The 19,023-nt window shown below is 44.7% G+C and overlaps 1 protein-coding gene across 10 annotated transcripts in view; it reads left to right on the top strand.

Moving 5' to 3' along the window:
* Positions 1-19,023, top strand: part of CRB1 (crumbs cell polarity complex component 1) — a 276,695-nt gene that overhangs the window by 253,432 nt on the left and 4,240 nt on the right. The window contains exon 13 of one of the 10 annotated variants that reach the window (XM_082425368.1): positions 1,599-3,219. The exons of the other annotated variants lie outside the window; for them this stretch is intronic. Within the exon in view, the coding sequence (XP_082281494.1) occupies positions 1,599-1,673 (75 nt within the window). The 3' untranslated portion in view covers positions 1,674-3,219. Of the gene's footprint in view, positions 1-1,598; positions 3,220-19,023 lie in introns of those variants that run through there. 10 annotated transcript variants of the gene reach the window in all.

Raw genomic sequence — 19,023 nt, 5'->3', positions numbered from 1 at the left:
AATAAATATTAACTAACTTACTAATATAATGAATGAAGTGTTTTTGAGGTGAGTTCAAAGTGGCAGTTTCTAACTTTGAGAACCGTTTGTGTGTATGTGTGTGTATTCAGCCTGTCCCATAGTTATTAAAATTAAGATGAAACTGATAATGCGTATTAAGTACAGAAAGTTGGCCCACTTTCCCCCGCCAAATTCACAGAATGAAAAAGGCAAGGCTTGGTCTTTAGTAACCCCTTTGGTGATGGTAGGGTCTTGAGGATAAGTGATCTACATTCTCCATTAGGGGAACATTACTTCCATCCAAGAAACAAATGCACAGAAACCCTATTATTCATGTTGAAGGGAAATTTGATATAAATTGGCTCTTTCCTGAACCATTTCCCAGAGGAAGCTTAGATTCATAAAGATGTGGGCTCTCACCTGTAACATAGTCACGTGGACACCCAAGGACACTCTCAGAGCAGCCCTCCGGGATATATTTAATTTGACTTCCTCTTTGCTTTTAGGAAAGCATTCCATTATAGCAGAATGGATAGGGACCCTAAAAATCTTAGTAATTCAGGAGAGGAGTGTAAGTTTTCTTCTCTTCAAAGATGAATATGTTGAATTGTTAAAATCCATGTCCTTTTAATTCACCTCCTCTAAAACCAGTAGGAACTGACCACTGTTGCAACTTTGAAAAAAGGCATTTTAAAGAATCTGTTGTTCTTTGCTCTGTGAGCTTTGAATTCTCATTTCATCCTTCTTTGCCTGGTCAAGTATATATGTGCTCAGAACTTGCCAGTGAAGGCTTCCTTTCTCTTCTCCCTCCCCGTCAGGGCTGGGAGTGCCTTCACGCTCCCACACCATCCCAAACACACCTCCATCGTAACATTTAATGGTAACAAGGCTAATAAAGTTTTAATAACTGTAGAGCTTACTCTGAGCCAGCCACTATGCTAAGGTCATCTCACACATTATCTTAATTATTTGTCACAAAAATGCCAAGACTTAGGTGGTATTATCTTCCCATTTTACTGATGAGAACACAAAGTCAGAGGTTAAGCACCTTTCCCAAGCAGATCCAGTTCAGAAGGTGTAGCACCGAGCATCCAGGCTCTGGGTCGTGTGCCCCACTTACCCAGGAGCAATAGTGCAGACGCTCCTCCAGGCTGTGAGCTTCAGGAAGGCTGTTGCCAGTGCCTGGCAATCCTGCCTGGCAGAGCAGGTGCTTCAGTACTTACTGAAGGGATAAATAGATGGACGAATGAATGATTTGTGGTATGGGGTTTACGCGGAGGTGGGGAGGGCAGGGAAGGTTACGCATGGAAGATAATTGACCCAGGTCTTAGAATGAGTAGGAATTTTCTTAACAAAACAAAAACCTCATGTTTTCCTGACATGGTTTTTGGTTTTGTTTGATTGTTTGTTACCAAAGGGCTAATTAAATTGGTTTTCACAGAAGAAATTAAGTCACAAATAAAGTTGTGTGCCTGTTAGCAAAGAGAGCTCAGGATCCCAAGTTCTCGTTCGTGTGTAAGGGCCACGCTGCATTTATAATTACCCACTGCCTAGATGATCATGAATTCTTCTTTGTATAACTACATCTGCATCTCAAGGGTTTGACACAGGAAACCTGGAGAACAGCCATCAGAGCCATCGACTTCCTTCGGGATCACGGAAAGAGGCTTTAAAGACCTAAGAGAGGGAAGGAGATTTATGGCACTGATCCCAAAAGATGATAAACATCGGACAGACTGTTGAAGAGCCCTACGCAATGAGAGAGGGAAAGAGGCCGAAGAAATTCAGGCGGTGCCAGGAGAAAAGGAGGACCCGGGAAAGAGCTAGAATTCTTCCCAAGTAGAAAGGGCCCTACGGCTGCCACACGTGCCCAGGGATGTGGATGAAATGCCTATATGTGCCTGGAGAGCACCATTAGCAAGACCAAAGCTTATCATTTTTCACAATTTGTCTGGTTGTCAGACAAGCCTCACAAAGAAATTTCCAAATGTTCTACCCTTTTCGAGTTCAGCTGCACCTGAAGGCTTGAGCCGTCCACTCCCTCCTCCTCATTGCCAACTCATCCTCCTTCTGAGCCACCTTCTTCTGCAGTAACTGCTCCCGTGGGATGAGCTGACATTCTGGGCCTCTCAGCAGGAAATCCAAAGTTTTGTCCTTTCACAAGTCCCACGACGATGCAGGGAACTGCCGAGTCCGTGCCGTCGCCTGCCCCCGAGAGTCAAAGAAGTAACCATCGCATCCCAAAGTAACCGTCGCATCCACACATGCATTTCTACAACCTGTCTGACAGTGGGCTGGACACAGGGAGCGAGGAAGGAGGGCAGGGAATCAGGGAAATATAATCTACAATCCCTACTCGAAGAATTTCAAGAAAATAACAATCTAGTTTCAGAGGAAAAAGAGAAACTACAAGACATATTGAAAACAGCCCCTAATTTATGTTACTGAGTAAAAGCACAGTATGAATTCACAGAAGTCTGGTCACTATGAGCTGTTCCAAGAGGGGGAGTTTTCATGGAGGTTATGGGAATTAAACGAGACCATAAAATACAAGAAAGATTATTTGGAGGACAGAAAACGGGAGAGCATTCAAGAGAGAAGAAAGGTCACAAGAAAAGATGCGATTGTGGGAACAAAGTTTGGATGATGTGAAGTACACAGAGTGACCAGGCCTGACTAGGACAGATGAAGGATGTTGGGAAGTGACGGGGTGTAAAATCAGATAAATTCAACCTAGGGCAAGATTATGGATCCAAGCTCCTGTTGAAATCCAGCCCGAGAAGGAAGAGTCATTTCCTAATAACATGATTTAGGCCTCTCCATGCTTTTCTCTAAATTATTTCCAATAGGTTGTGATTATCTGTGGGCTGCCACTCACTTTGATTAGAAGGATTACCTTCCACCAGAAATGGTAGCACCTTTCTTTAATGATGGTTTTATTTGACTGATGAAAACGCCTCAATGATATTCTCAGTCTTATTCTTTCCTATTGGAACTCAAGCTAATACAAACTGTTCCTTGCTCCACATATTCTATTTTTTTTTTTTTTAAATAATGCTGTTCAGGCAGGAAGTTTTGTTGAATAGATTTGGTGGGGTGGGGGCTGTTTTTTCACTAGCTTATTAAAGGCACATATTCTTTAACTTAATTTTTGATTTCTACTAATTAAAATTTCCTCTAGGCATAGTTTTGTTAACTACGATTTGCTTTAAGCATCTTTTTTTTTTTTTTAATTAATTTATTTATTTATATTTATTTTTTGGCTGTGTTGGGTCTTCGTTTCTGTGCGAGGGCTTTCTCTAGTTGCGGCGAGCAGGGGCCACTCTTCATCGCGGTGCGCGGGCCTCTCACTATCGCGGCCTCTCTTGTTGCGGAGCACAGGCTCCAGACGCGCAGGCTCAGTAATTGTGGCTCACGGGCCTAGTTGCTCCACGGCATGTGGGATCTTCCCAGACCAGGGCTCGAACCCGTGTCCCCTGCATTGGCAGGCAGATTCTTAACCACTGCGCCACCAGGGAAGCCCAAGCATCTTTTTTAAACTTCATTTGTATCTTTCTAAAGTTCTTATTCATTAATTGAGGATTTTCAGGCCCATGATGCTCTCCCTTTTCTTCTCAAAGGACCAAAGGCATGTTTTGGTCTGAGGAGGTTCAGATTGTCTCCCTTCCCTAAAAATTGAGCAAATTCCCTGGATCAGCACCATGAAAAAAAGATTCTTTGAGGCTATAGACTAATGCTGCTATCATTCATCATCTTAAAGTACATAAAATTAATAAATACATTTAGTCACTTTTTCTAAATGTCCCAATTGTGCAAATCCTTATAAAATGTACCCTAGACCAAGCAGGAGGTGGTTGAAGCATTTCTGTGGTTAGTGCCATCTATTTTCAGAGCTAAGGAAGCCAGAAGTTTCTGAAAGTGGACCATCAACTGCCCAAGGAGAGTCACCAGCCCAGGAAACCCCACTGGCTCAGGGACCAGGTGACCAGGGCCCCCTGGTGTCTCTTCCTCCGAGAGCTGGGCCTTCTCTGATGTTGAGCTGTCCTGATGACCAAAAGTGCCCAACGTGTAGTATCTCATTTAATCCTAACATCAGTAGGAATGTTATTGCCACTTTACAGATGCCAAAACTAAGGCCCAAACAAGTTAAGTGATTTACTCAGACTCATCACTGATTTTCCTCCAAAATACAATCTTGGGTTTCTGTTTCCTAAATTATAAAACACAACGCTTGGAGATTGTTTTTAAGCAGACTGCCCTACCCAAATATTTCAGAAATGTTAGCATTTCTTAATTGTAAAATGGGTGTTTGAAATAGGTACCATTATATATAGTTTACAGAAATGCAAGTTTTTCATGAGACAAACTGCATCCAGGGAACTCTGGAATGTTTTGAAGAACATTTCCAGGGAGAAAATGAAAAAATGGAAATGGAAAATAGATTGTAAAATCTGCTCTGTGGCTCTCATGGAATCCGGTACCTATTTATTTTTACCAATTAAGTCCTGTGAATGCTAAAGATATTCACAGCTGGCAGTATGTACATTATCCTAATTTGCAGCTTCTTGAGGGTAAAGGTCATGTGTGTTTGAACTGGGATAACTCCATTGCCACTTAAATTACGAAAATAAATGCTCTTGAATTACAGAAACCAATATAAGCATCTCAGTTTAATATTGTATTTGCAGAACCCTAAGTGATGACTGTGAGCTTCCCACTCACCTTGTGGGGTGAGCTCAAGAGGTACAGGTTCTGAGTAATTGCATATAATTTGTCTTCTGCCCTGAGACAGAAATGGTGGCGTGTTTGGCAGGGTTCCCGCCACGGCGGCGGGAGAGGTTGGGACTACAACGTGCACCTTTGTACAGAGGCATTCTGGGATGTAAAGAGCCTGGGAGGCATTGTGAGAGTCATGAAGGTGATGTGCATTTACAAAGGGCAAAGCATTTGAGTGGCTCCCTGTTCAAATAAAATATTCTGGGAGGGAAGAGTAGGCTGTGTCCCACTTATTAACTCACATGGCACTGTTAGCTAGAGCAGATTTGACGAGGACACCATCCTTGGTCCAATTCCCTTTTAAGGATTTGTTCACTGATTTACTCATTCCAGTGGTCACGGATTGCAATCACAATGACAGGCTCCTGCTGAGTTCTCTGAGTTCAAAGTGAGGTCCAGGTGGGCCTTGACGTGCAGATCTACCAGGTCTTCCTCTCTACCTGACAAGTAAACCAAGTATCACCTGGATAGATCAGGAGCTGCTCATCATCTATGTCAAGTTTGCTTTTGCATTTGTTTTACAATGCTATCTAATTTGTCAATTCAGTCAAAAAGAACTCGAGCACCTACAATGTGTCATGAACTCTGAAGTTGACAGGAGAGCAGAAGATGCTATATTCTGTTTGAGTGCAGCTTTCTAAATATAGAAAAGTATGGATCTTGAAATCACACAATAAGACAGAAATATGGCATGTAATGAACTGTAGGAGTCCACGGCTGAGAATATGCCAATTAGAATTTTTGCTACACAATTCAAAGCGTGTTCTTATAAATAAAAGTAGGTAGACTTTATAACATTTTTGTACCCAGGTAATGCTGCCTTCCTTGATTTTGTACATGGTAGTGTAGGATAACCTTTTTGCGTCAGACTTTTTATGGGTAGTAATGTGCCATTGCAGTGGGACAGCTTAAGTGCATTTTAGGGACTCCTGTATCACCATCCTCATCAACCGGCATTTATTGAGTGCAGGAACTATAAATCATACTTATATACTTTATATAGAGTAAAATATGCATGCGTGTTTTCACATAAACAATGTTGAGTCCACTTTTTAAAATCTACAATAAAATAGGAGCTCCTATATAATGGTTTTGAAATTAGTGTCTCAAAAGGAGTATAAAAACAACCCTGTCATTCTTCCAAGCTCATGGAAAGCTTAAATCCTTTGGCAGTGGGTGAAATGTGAAAGGCCTTCTTAGTTTGCCCCTAAGTGTTCCCCAGTGTCCTAAAAGCATTATAGACTTCTTCATCCAGGAGGAAGCAAAAGAACCGATGTGCTTTGGGGAACCAGGTATAAATGCTGTAGCTTCCAGAAGGATTAGCTCCTTTTACTTGGAAATTAGCAAATGGATGTACAATTTTTAATTATAAATTTTAAACTTTCCGTCAAAGTCAAATTGTGCTGATGTTAGTCAAACCTAATCTAGGCATTGATTCAAGAACCTGCTGATGGAGTAAAAAATACATGGAAACTTGTTAACAAGAAGTTCAATTATCTATATCTCAGCAAATCATGCCAGAGTGTCATGTAATCTGCTGAGCTCAGGCAGCCCAGAGCCAGGGAAGATCTCTTTCTTTTCTTCACCATTAATATTTACAGTTGGAAGCAATACGTGGCTGCAGTCTCAGTGCTGCACCTACAAAGGGAGTTGTTGGCTTGATACCTTGTTTTCTGACACTGTGAAGCGAGGAAACAGCTACCTTCTTAATCATCGCCTGATAACATTGTGTTGAAACTGGAGGGGAGCATGGGGCTGTTTTATACAAGCAACAACCCTGGGAGATTTTCTGCATTGTTTCCTTGTTTTATTTCTTGATAGACATGCTGGGGTGTTAAAAGCGTGGGACTGAAAGTTGTGAATTATGGGTCCTTTTCTTTGTTCTCCCCCTGAATTTTTCAGGGTCTATGCAGGCACAGTATATAGAGACAGCTTACCTCCCGGACAGCCTCTGTGTGCTGGGCACCTTCCTAGAACTCACAAACAAAATCCTTCCACCTCTCAGCCTACTTTGTTGGAGCTTATTCTGACATGCAAAGTCCCAAAAAATTAAACCAACACCAATAAGCAGGGAAACGCAGCTGGTTATATAAGTGCTGTCCATAGCAGGAGACCTGAAGTGTAAAATAACTATTATTACTCATCTCTCAGTGTGTAAATATGTCAAATAAGGGTAACTTAGTTGAAATTCAGGGTAGATTTGGGGTTACATCTATATAGTGCTCTACCTAGGATGCATCTGTGCATAACTGAACAAGCCCTGACCATTTGGGTACCGGATCTGCTGCTTAAGTAATTTGTTACTCGGGACAAATTGCTTAAAAGATCTTTTAATTAAGGGCAATGATCTCTGTATCATTAGACTATTATGAAGATTAAAATGAGGTGACATGTCAGATGCCAGGGAAAGATTAAGTCCTCAGGTTTTAATTACTTTTCCTTTTTCCCCTATGTACCACCTTTTAGTTCCAAAGTGTTTTACAGCTGATCTCATTGTAGAATATCAAAAAGATGAATGGCCTGGGTAGAATGCACAAATAATCAAAGATCTAGTTGCCACCTTGTAGTAGAAATACTAGATTTATGCTAGGTTCCTGAGACCAGGGTAAGAGGCCTAAAAAACGGTAGCAAAGACATTTTAATAAAAGAGAACAATGAAACCATTGGGTAGAGGGCCAACCTCTAAGAACCTCTAAGGATAAAAATGCCTCTTAATATGGAGGCGATTCCTCCCCAGGTCCGCCACACAGAGGAGTGGTTGGCTGAGGTGAGCCGCGTTGTAACTCTCTTTCTCTTCTCGGAGCCGTAGCTATCCCTTGTGTCGGTAAATCAGAGCAGATGGCTTCCTTTGACACCCCGCGCTGTCAGTGGAATGTAAATGCTTCTCCTCACAACACTGAGAGTCCCGAGGCTGTGTGTTTAATCTGTGCTCTGCGAGCAGAGTGACCCTGAAAAGAACATGAGTGCAGAGCACGTTTGGAGAATTGGCAGCCATCCTCGTAAACAGAATCGGGGAGGATTCTGCAAGCCTGGTGACTAATCTTGGTTTTCTTCCTGAGGCTCTTAGCACAGCCATATCCCTGAGGACAAGTCATCTAAATGGTGGTGGAAGAAAAAAGTTATAGACCCAAGGGAAATGTTTTATAAAGGTGGGAGAGAAGTGTTATTCTGGGGTCTGGGAAAAAGAAGCAACAAAACTGAAGAGGCTTAGTTTATAGTTTGAATTCTCAGTTCTCAGTCTCTTTGGGAGTTTAGAAAACAAAATTTCCATATGTTTCAAATTATTTAAGTTAGTAAGGGGAATATTCTTTAGGCAATTACTCCAAACTTCAGGGGAAAAAAAGAATGTAAATAATTAAAATTTCAGTATGACACAGAATATGAGATAATGCAGCAATCAGCAGAGATTATCCAGAGAAAAGTCTTACATTTTGGAATATTAACGACAAATTATAGAACTAAAACACAATTTAACATGTTAGCTGGGTTATCTTATTTCTTCTTAAAAAGGTCTCTGAACTGGATAGGAAACAGAATCTGATCTTCATTTTATTAAAACAGTCACTAGAAATTAGTCAGTGGCAAAAGGAGAAGAGTCGTCCTTTGAGCCCTTTGTAGGGAAGGAAGAGAACTGCTCAGGCAAGAATCTCCTAAACCGTTATTTCAAAAGGCAATGCAGACACGTTGTATATCATAATTACAGTGTACATACACTTAGAGCTCCAAAAGTGTAAAATAACCAGCACAGCTATATTGTCTGGTCTCATTTTATAATAGGCTGTTAAATTCTATGCTACGTTAATACATAGAGATAGGGCAACTGTAGTTCAGCAGGATTTTTAGACTGAGTTAAATGCTGTTAGACTTTATTTTTGTCCCTCCAAGAAGGAAGGCTGTACATCCTCAATACCAATGTAAATAGATCTTTACCCCCAGTTGCATTTTGGGACATTTAGGTGGACTATTAACAAAATCAGACACAAGGTTTTTGTGTTTGTGTTTTGTTTTGTTTTAATCCTGCCATAGAGTTTTACCAAATGGCTTATTTGGAATTTGAAAGCCTGACTTCTGAAAGAACTCTTTAGTTCTAAAACTAAATACTACTCTAATCCATCTTCCCAATATGAAGGTTTCTATCTTTGCTGGTGGTAAGATACCCTGGTGTTCTAAGTAGTGACAAGCTCATAGATTTAGGAATGTTCACTTTGGATCCGACCAACCTCAGCATGGCAGGCTCCTTCCCTGTTTAGACGTAGCAAGTCTCAAACGATTTGGAAGGGAGAGAGCTGCGCCGTGAAAGGATTCCCGTTAAAGCACGCAATGCATCTTTCATCTTCCACGAGGCAGACTTTGAAACTGAAAATCTGATAATTTGATGTAAACCGACAGTGACAATAGAAATAGCCACTTCTGAGATTATTTAAGAGAAGGTACAGGGTATAGACATTCGTCCATGAAACACTGGAAGCAAGGGTTTTTATTTCTATGTTTGCTTTGTAAAATAAGAATAGAGTAAATGGCACAATAGATTATATAAACAAGGACTTCAATGACAAGCTGTCAAAGTTAAGGTAATATATTTCACATGGGTGACTTGATGCCACACTTTATCCCCTGCACGAGGGGAAACCAATTTGAGTCTGGTCAATAAAATACAACCTCCAGAGCTGGGCCTGGGGCACAGCTGACATCATGCGGCCGAGCCTGGTGACTTGGCACTCACTTCTGCTGGGACCCAGCAGGCGCTGGCACGGCTGCCATGTGGGGGAGGTCAGACATTTAAGCTCGATTTGGTTAATAAACACGGACGCAGGTATGTCAGGAGAGAGGATGCCGTTGATCTTCGTGCTCTGCTAATTTAATGCAGGTCTGAGGTATCAGTGGAACTAGTTATTCAAAAGCTGGATTTACTGCAGTCTCACAACTGTTGAAAATTAAACTACATGTGCTGCAAGTTAGGGGTTACTGGAGTATCTCATTATAGAGGCTGTTTTTTTCAGAGGCTGGAATCTTTGCTGAATTACTGAGGGACCTATTTGAATGTAGACTTGGACCAAATAATTTTCTGATAAGTTGGCCATAAATCCTCAGTAAAATAAGCTTGGTGTTCTCAGCATATCTGTTAGCGTTTTTGATCATTTTTATGGCTTTCCTTTTGCTGGTCAAATTATCCTTATATGCCCCTAAAGCCCCCCTGACGTGGATTAAGCCAACACAAACCAATAGACCTTCATTACTCTGGCAACTGGTTCTGATTTGGGGGCAATAAATACAGTGACACAGACTAGATTACCTTTGCCAAAAGGACATGTGATAAGCCATAAGGATGTTGGGGATTTGGCATTCTTTCTCCTGCTTAATGTGAGAATGAATTAATAGCAGCTTTTCACCAACTGAAGAAAGTTGGTAAGAAGAAAGAATTCCAAGTGAGGAAAGGACCAAGGTACAGCTTTTAGGTCAGGAAGGACGATGCCAGGAGATGGTGAGAAAGTCCATGGACGCCCACTGTGTGCCTGGCACTGCGTTAGGCTCCAGCAGGAGGGTTAGGGCCAAATATGTGAGGAAACTGGCATGTGATGTGATCCATGAATGTTTCAGTGTCTAGATGGGAGATAAAACCATCGATGGGAACAAGATTTACTAGGCAATAAAAGTATAGCAGGGAGAGAAATCAGCAAGGCCCAGAGTAGCAGAAGAACAAACAGATAGTGAAGAAGCAAGATCCACAAATTGGGGGGTTAGAGGAATTATTTTCACTGTAACATCATTTTTAAAAGTATTACTTTTCTAACTTTTTTGGGAAAAAAGTGAAAGCTAAAGAAAATCAGAAAAAAAAAATAGTGCAGTGAACACATACCCTTCATCCAGTTTCAACAGTTCTTTAATATTTTGCTCCCTTTCTTACCTCTATATACATACATTTTTTGCTCTAGCTTTAGAAAGTAGGTTGCAGATGTTGTAACACTTTACCACTAAATATTTCAGCAAGTGTCTCCGAAGAAAAAGGACTCCCTTCTACAACCATATACCAGTATGGCATTCAAGAAATTTACCATCTCATGTACTATCCACGTTCAGATTTCTCTAATTGTCCCAAAATTGTCCTTTAGATTTTTTTTTTTTTTGATCAAGGATACAATCAGTTGCATTTAGTTGTTAGTTGTCATGTCATTTTAGTATGATTTAATCTCAGAAGTCTCCCTGCCTTTTTTAACTTGTTTGCTGGATATTCTCTTGCTTTTGAAATGTTGTATAAAATCAGTTGATGTACTTATCAATCACCTTCTAAAATCTATAGACCATGGCAGAGAAGGGGTACAAAGAAATTTAAATCCTTCTGTGTCCTACAAAGCCCAGGTGAGTAGAGGACTCCTGGCATATGAGGCTGATAGGTTTCTTAGAAGAGGTGTAGGTCAGATGTGCTAGGAAAGAACCTGCAGAGAATATCCATGAAATTGCGCGTGCGATTCTGGCCTCTGCTTCGCTGAGGGAGAGGAGAGAAGCTTCCTGGAGGGGAATCTGTTTGGGTTACTGCCCAGGTTGGGTGAACGCTTTCCTGACACATGGGCTGCTGCTTCTCCTCCGCGTGCGGCTCTGCAGAAGCAAGAAGCACTTCCCTCCACCAGCCTCCCAGGCAAGCAGGAAAGGCCCAGGCCCGCTTCTCCTTCTCTCTCCCGCTGGATCGTGGTGTTTCCTTCTGCCTTCAACACCCTTCCTTACCTCCTTCTCCCAGCAGCTCCCTTTAAGAAAACTGGAGCATGTCATGAAGTCCACCTTCTGGCCTTTCTTTCTTCCCTTCATACTCGCCTCTAACAGAGTGCCCGTCGCCTGAACTGTGGCGGTTTGTGTAGCCGCCCGGCCCGGGACCGTCACTCCACGGTGAACTCTAAAGGCGCTGCCTATGCCTTTGGATCCCGTGTGTCCAGGACCTAGGGAGCTGCCTGCCACGGTGACGGCGTTCACTGACAATGCGTGAGTGCATGAGCGCGTGAACTGATGGGTGAACGATGTCCCCACCAATAAGCTCCCGGCAGTAGAGACGTCTCCCGACGACTGAAAAAAGAATCGAATCAAGGCGTTAAACAGAGCCACGAGCACTACCAGTGGGTGAGTCAATAACAATTGATCGGCCGCTCCGTGCAAAGCACTGCATTTTGTCGTGTCGGAAAGTTCCAGAGGAAACAGATACTCATCCGTACAGTCCTGAGGGGCGGGGTGGAGGGTGGCCTAACCCCCGATGAACAGGGCAGCACGTTCAAGTGCACGGGACAGGTCACGCCGGGCAGGCCGGGCCGCAGCTCTTGTAAACGCTGCTGAGCCCTGGGCTTCCGGGCATGAGATGCTGGGAGGGGAGCCCGCGGGGTCCCCGGGGGATCTGCAGAGGGCAGCTAAGCCCCAGGGTGCTCCGAGCAGAGCAGAGGTCTCCCGAAAGGGCGTGTTCAACCTGGAGGAGCGGCATGGGCGGGGGAGGGGCGAGGGAGGCTGGTCCCTGCTCGAGAAGGGCGGGTAAGGACAGTCGCTTTGCTGACGTGCAGGGCGTAGCTGATGCTGACCTTCACAGGGAAATGGGGGCAAAGTCAAAAGGAGCCTTGACTTAAAACTCAGCAGGTTAGGCTTGACACGGTTAGCACTGATACGGTTAGCACCCGTGGGCTTCCCAGCCAGGTGAGCAAGCTCTTTTTTTATTTTTCTGTAGGGCTGTCTGGCTGGGGTAGATTCTGGGGCAAGAAAGAATGGCTAGAGGACCGTTTAACCAGCCACGTAAGAGACAGTTACTGTCTTAACCAGGTTGTGACCCTGAGAATGAACAAGAGAGCAATGCGAGCGGAAGGGCAGGGGCCTGCGTTCTGAGTGGATCCCGGTGTAAAATAATGAAGACGGAAAGGGTGTCCGACTGACAAACACAAGTGTGGGCAGCTCCCAGTGCGGTGCGCACTACACACCCCGAGTCTTCAGCTGGCGACCACTGTTTTCTGGAATGCAGAGAGAAAGAGAAGGAAAGGAAGTATGACTGTCTACCCAGGTTTTCTGAGACCAAAATGGGCCATGATAATGTCCAGGGGGTCACCTAGCGGAGACAAAAAGAATGTTTCACACATAGAAAATGGTATTAAAAAAAAAAAAAAGATCTCTCGCATCTCCTGCTTGTGTCACCTGACGACATTCCCATCCGGGCTCTGGGGCAGGAGAAGGTGAAAGCAGACTGTTTGTGGCTGATTCCACGGAAAGGAATAGTAGCCAAGTTGTATAATAATAATAGACCCCTTCACTCTTTGATCACGTGGTTTCTGATCTGCCCCACCCCCTGCTCCCCCGCCAGTGTCTGCCCGCAGCCCCTCCAAGGCGCCCTGACCCTTCAGCGGAGTTAGAGAGCGGCTGTCTCTCCCCCTGTGGGTCACAGGCCGAGGGTTTCCTCCTGCAGGAATCCCCGGGGAGAAGCTCTGTGCGTGAAATTGAGAGCTTGCCATGTGCTGCTGGGCAAGCCTTCCGCCCAGCGGCGATCACCGCGGGGTCCCTGGGGCACGGATGCCGGTCCAGGGGCTGGGAGGCAGAAGGATGGAGCTGCACCTTGATGGAACTTCTGCCTTGGGAGGGGAGGGACGCCCCCCATGAACTGTTAGGTGTCCCAGGGCGCGACGTGCTGGAGAGAGATGAAGCTGATTACGGTTAAAGAGGGCGATCAGGCAAGGCCTCCCTGAGAAGGTGACAGGATGTGATAATTCCTACATGGAATTTAAACGTTTCTGTGCGTACAACATCTGGTAACCCCCCTGACCCAGGGTCAGCAGAAAGGGCAGCAGTTCTCTTCAAACAATAAATTTACAAAAACATAATGAAATCTGAGTTTGGGCCGCTGGGATTTGGTTCTTGTATGAGGCAAAGAGCGAATTTTTATTCATAAGGCCTGGTCTTCCAAGGAGAACAATTATATCACTTATACCACCTGCTTAAGGAGAGAGACACAGGAAAGCTGTGTCTCCAGACTTCTAGCTGCATCTATGCTAATGCTGAACATGTGGCGTCCTGAGTAGGAAAGAGCTTGTGAGACATCGGGGCAAGAATTCCAGACCCAACACTAGACGGGTGGGGTTGGGAACTGCCGGGCTCACCGCTGTATTCTAGCTCCCACTGTGCTCACACAGAGGGCGTGCTCAAGAACCACCTGCTGAATGCAGGAATAACTGTGTTCCTTCACGACCAGTGTCACAGCACCCCTCAAATCTCAGAATTATGGTGCTCTTCCCCTAAAAGCCCACACACGTCATGCGTGGGCTGGTGGTCAGTTGTGAAAGAAGCGATGGTTTCTACTAGGGCTGGAACCCCAAACGTGCAGCCTTGTGCTGGACCAGCTCCTCTTCTGATTTGTCTCGCGTGTACCAAATTTCCAGTAGCAATTCCAACGTCTTCGGTGGGGCCTGATGTGGAAATCACATTAGAAGCTTCCCAGGACAGCACCCCTCCGGGGGCGGGGCTGGTGCCCGGAACCACCTCGTGTCGCCGGGTTTCTCCATCACCAGGCTGTCAGGACGGTCCCCAGTTAGTAGAGTTGTAAGGAATTGTAATTACTTGGTGAGAATTGGTTGAAAGACTATGTCGGTTTCCTTTGAGAGCCTGTGTGTCTTCTGGGAGAGGCAGAGCAGCGGCTGAAGAGATGGGAGCACCAAGGAGAAAATGCTACTGGGCTTGCAGTTCAGACGCCCCCTGGTCCCTGGTCCCTGCAGCCGTCAGCGGCCTGGAGGGGCTCCGTGGCTGCCACGCTTCCGGGTCCTGAGCATTTTACAGGGTGGCAGGAGCATCTGCTGGGTGGTCCCCTGCCCGTGCCAGGATGCTGCCCCAAGGCCCCGCTTGCAGCTTCTCAGTACCCCGTTTCCCCCCTTGTAACTGTAAAGTGGACAGTGTATTTATGGTTGAAAATTGGCTGCTGCAGCGATATTCATTTTAAAAACAGAGTTCTGGCACATATTCAATATTACTATGGAAACGGCTGTTCCTAGCAATTCACTAATAAGAGATAGTTCAAGGACCCAGGTCTGTGTGGGAGTTTTTTACCATCCACCAACTTGAAGACCTACTTGTTACAATAGTAATTCATAAGAACTGCTTGCTCTCTCTCTCTGTCTCTCTCTGTCTCTCTATCTCTTCTTTATTTTTAATTTGAAGGATGAGAGTCAAAGAGATGTCCTCATTTCACTTTAGATACACGGATAGAAGGTAAATATTATAACCGGCTTTGTAAAAACACAACATCTTTAAAGTATTTTTCCCATTAATCACTAATGTTCATAATAGTACATAACGTACTATTATGTACTTGTGTAACACTACACACACACACACACACACACACATTTCAGAAACTCACATATTGAAGCTGGAATATAACCTGTAATCAACTAGTACATCCAAACGTTCTAACTTCCTGTCTTCAACTGTCTCCACATATTTCCACACAACGGACATATAAACTGAATTCTAAGAAGGATTTGGGGAATTCATCCCACCCTAGTGTTTTTCAGGAGCCAGTTTTTAACTCCCAACATTTCTGCTTTTTTCAACTACAAACGTACTTCCGCTGATTTTACAAAATCTGTCGTGAGAAAAATATGCCCCTAAGGGGGTAACCACGGCCTCAGTCCTAGAATTTCCTCACTTCAAGTCAAAGCTGTAACTTCTTCACCTCCTTTCACCTGGAAATAGGAGGTCAAGTTTCCCAAGGTATCCTGTTTTTCCAGGCTCCTTCCAATGTGTTTATTGTTTTCACATTTTTCCAGATTGGCCCTAAATATTAGGACAGGCGGATCCTGGTGCTGAGGACAGAGAGCGTCTCATTACTTTTCCTTTCCAGACAAGCCAGCTCGTTCTGTGCTTTCAAGATCAGATGAACTGACCAGCAGTCAGCTAGCGAGGGGCTGTGGGCCCTGACGGCCAGATGGCCCAGGCCCCTGCCAGCTCCAGGTCAGCGGCTGCCCCTCTCGGCTCCCAGCCTGGGCTCTGAGTCCCGACTTGTTGCCAGAGTGGGTGGCATCTCGTGGGTGTCCTGACGCCCAAGCAGGGCCGGGGAAATCAGCCGGGGAAGGGTCATCACTCTGAAGAGTGCCGAACAGGAGTGACCGCAAGGACTGACTTCCCTTCTGAGCCTGCCCCTCAGAGAAGCTCCGCACACCTGGAAGCTCCACGTCTCAGAGCAAGCCTAGGACACAGAACTGTCACCCCCGCTTTACAGGTGGGCAAACGGCAGAGATAAGTGTAGGACACCAGTGGCAAAACTGGATTCAAACCCATTTCCGTCTGTTTCGCAAGTGCATTTTGTTTCCAGTCTCCCCTCAGAGGAATCACAGTATAGAATTCCTCTTCTGGAGTTTAAGGAAAAAAAGCAAATGTGTATTTCCAGCGAGTTCTAGCCTAGGCTCAGGTCAGAAGGTTCAAAATAAGGTTTGGCAGTTTCCCCTGAGAATGCCAGCGTGCATCCTTGCCTTGGGCCACATTTGGCCACAACCAGTCAATGTTTCAGAATGAATCTTCCATGGAGGAAAAAAAGTGAAGCACCTATTTATTTTATTCTGCAGATGGGGGGTTCAAAGTCACCACAGTTTCATGTGATCACGTATAAAATGTACATTTAAACAGGATGGTAACAATACAGATTGCAGCATAAGCCACCTGAAAAGTAATTTTACATGAAGTTTTCATGAATTTGGGGTCTATCTTTTCTGAAAAAGGTTATTCAAAAGTGCAACATTAGCAGCACAACCCATCCAAACAGGCCTGGCCTTAAACTCACGCTGCTTTTCAGGACGGTCCACACCTGGCGGCCTTGTCAGTTCCTGTGTCCCAGCAGTTTCAGTTATCAAAGGACCCATTCCAGGGCTGTGTATTTTAAGCCCAGTTGAAGAATAGCAGAGCAAAAAAGGCTTTTCAGCCAGGGGAATTCAAAAGCAAAGGACCCTCCAGAGGCGATTTCAGACTCCGACTCCCTCGGCTCCCCACCAAAGCTGAGTGACGCGCCCTATCTGATATCGCTAGGGCAGCCATTTCATCCAAAACTTTATCTGAAGCTCGGAATTGCCGTGTTAGGTTTGTAGGTTGGCTCCCGGGTCGTATCCCAAGGCATTGAGGGAGTTCTAGTTCATCTTTCAGAATTAAATGAAATCAGCGAGGTGATGCATCACATCTTCAGGGCTGCTCACGTTCTCCTGTGCTGAGAACTTACTCTGGGACATTCTCTTTGGCTTTTGCATCTGTTGTGTCTCGTGACTCCCATCCCTGGGAGTAGATGCTAGGACCTGGTGTTACAGGTGATCAAACCCAGGGTCTTGCAGGTACTGGCTGAGGCCCCCCGCTCAGCGCACAGCCGGTGGAGGCAGGGGGTTTCTCTCGGGTCTGGAGCTGGCCCTTCCATTCTCTCCACATTGCTGAGAGCAGTGGAGCCTCTACAGACAAGAGCCTTGGTTCCCCACAGGTCCCGAGATAAGTGAAGCGGATCAGTCCTCTGGTTCTGCCAGAACTGTGGTCCCAATGAGAACTCAGCGCCTGCACCTGCCATGTCCCCTCCCTCTCCAGCTGCAGGGCAGCAGGTGCGAGGGTCTGGGCGGCATTAGCTTTCCCCGTGCAATCATTCTCAGCCCAAATGAGAAGACGCCAGAGAAGTTTAGAAAACAGAGACAAACCAAGTGATTCGTCTCCTCTCTGTGTGGGTGTGGACCCTCCCAACTCACCCACCCAGCAGAACAACCATTGACTCCCAAAGATGACACAGTTTACTGGACAGATTAAGGAGAATTCAGCATCTAGGAACAAGAGGGTTACACAATCTAGAGGTCCCCAGATAACACCAAGGGGTCCATCTGTCCTGTTGAGACCCAGACTCTTGAGCTTTCAAGGCCAGGTCTATGGCTGTATTCATCTGTCCCAGCCCACAGTTATCCCTACAGATAAAGGATGTCATTGCCACACAGTGTGGCCGGAGAACCTGCCCTCTAGTTGAGGTAAACAATTTTTCTCAAGAACGACTGAATTCTATGAAACTCTATATGCTTTTCTCCAATAACTGGAAAAGTTGCTGTGACCCAGAATTTTAGACAATAATGTGGAGAGTAGCAGCGCACACCTGAATGTTGCCCAGGAACCTGACGCTAGCTTTTCCCAGCCTAAGGACAGTCTTCCCATGCACGCCTGTTTCTGCTCCTGTGTATCTTATCCCAGTTAATGAGACCCCAGCCAACAGGGTCACCTCCTGTGGTGACCATCCTTGCCTTCCCTCCGCTCCTCCCCAGCCTTGCTCGCACAGTCTGCCGTGGAGTGACTCTGCCTCCCAAGTCTCTCTCCACCTTTTCCTCTTCAAGTCTCACTCCACTGGCAAACTTAGACCGAGGTCATCTCACCACGACTAATACAATAAACTCCTATTTCCTCCACCTCCAGCCCCACCTTCACTTCCACCCACCCTCCACCCTGTTACCAGAGCCAAGTTTTAATGAACCACAGACTTGATCATATCATGCTCTCACTTAAACACCTTCACTGGCTCCCAATGACCTCAGGACCAAGTCTGAATTTTAGTGTGGCTTTCAAATTTCTTGTCCAGATACATCTACCTTATAGTTCTATCTCTCACCAACTTTTTAAATCCTTTTCCCACTCAAACGTACACATTTATGGACAATACATTTGGTCATGCCGGATTTCCTACTGTTTCCCCAAACTCTAAGGACTTTTATATACTCTTGCCCTTTTGATTTCAAATTGTTTCATCCAAGTAGAATTTCCTGCTCGAACTATTTGAATGTTCATTTATCTTTCAAAAGGTAATCACATGCCACATTCCAATATTACTCTACCTACACCCCTATGCAGTTCATTTATGACATTATCATAACGTGTTTCTAATGTATGATTATCTGTGTATATGTGCATGTGTGTCTGAGCTCCAGATTTCAGACTTTGACTTACCTTCTATTTTTATCTCCTAGCTCAGTTCAATGTTTATAGCAGATAGTCAATAAGCATTGTTGAATGAGTGAGGAAACTAATGAAGCACATTCAAACAAGGCTCATAGTGAGTACACCCAAGACAATATTATGAAGAGGTACAGTATTATAGGATTATATTAATTATATAATGTCTAAATCAAAGCACAGTGAACAACAACAGCAAAATTAAAAACACAAAGGAAAACAAAGGTGTTTAAAATTCCCTAGGGTGTTAAACTAACAAAGATTACATTTATAACAGTAGCTTGGTTAGAT

The sequence above is a fragment of the Balaenoptera physalus genome (genome assembly GCF_965194825.1).
Source record: "Balaenoptera physalus genome assembly, chromosome: 1".
In the NCBI taxonomy this organism is placed as follows: Eukaryota; Metazoa; Chordata; class Mammalia; order Artiodactyla; family Balaenopteridae; genus Balaenoptera; species Balaenoptera physalus.
This window is presented reverse-complemented; position numbering and strand designations above follow the sequence as displayed.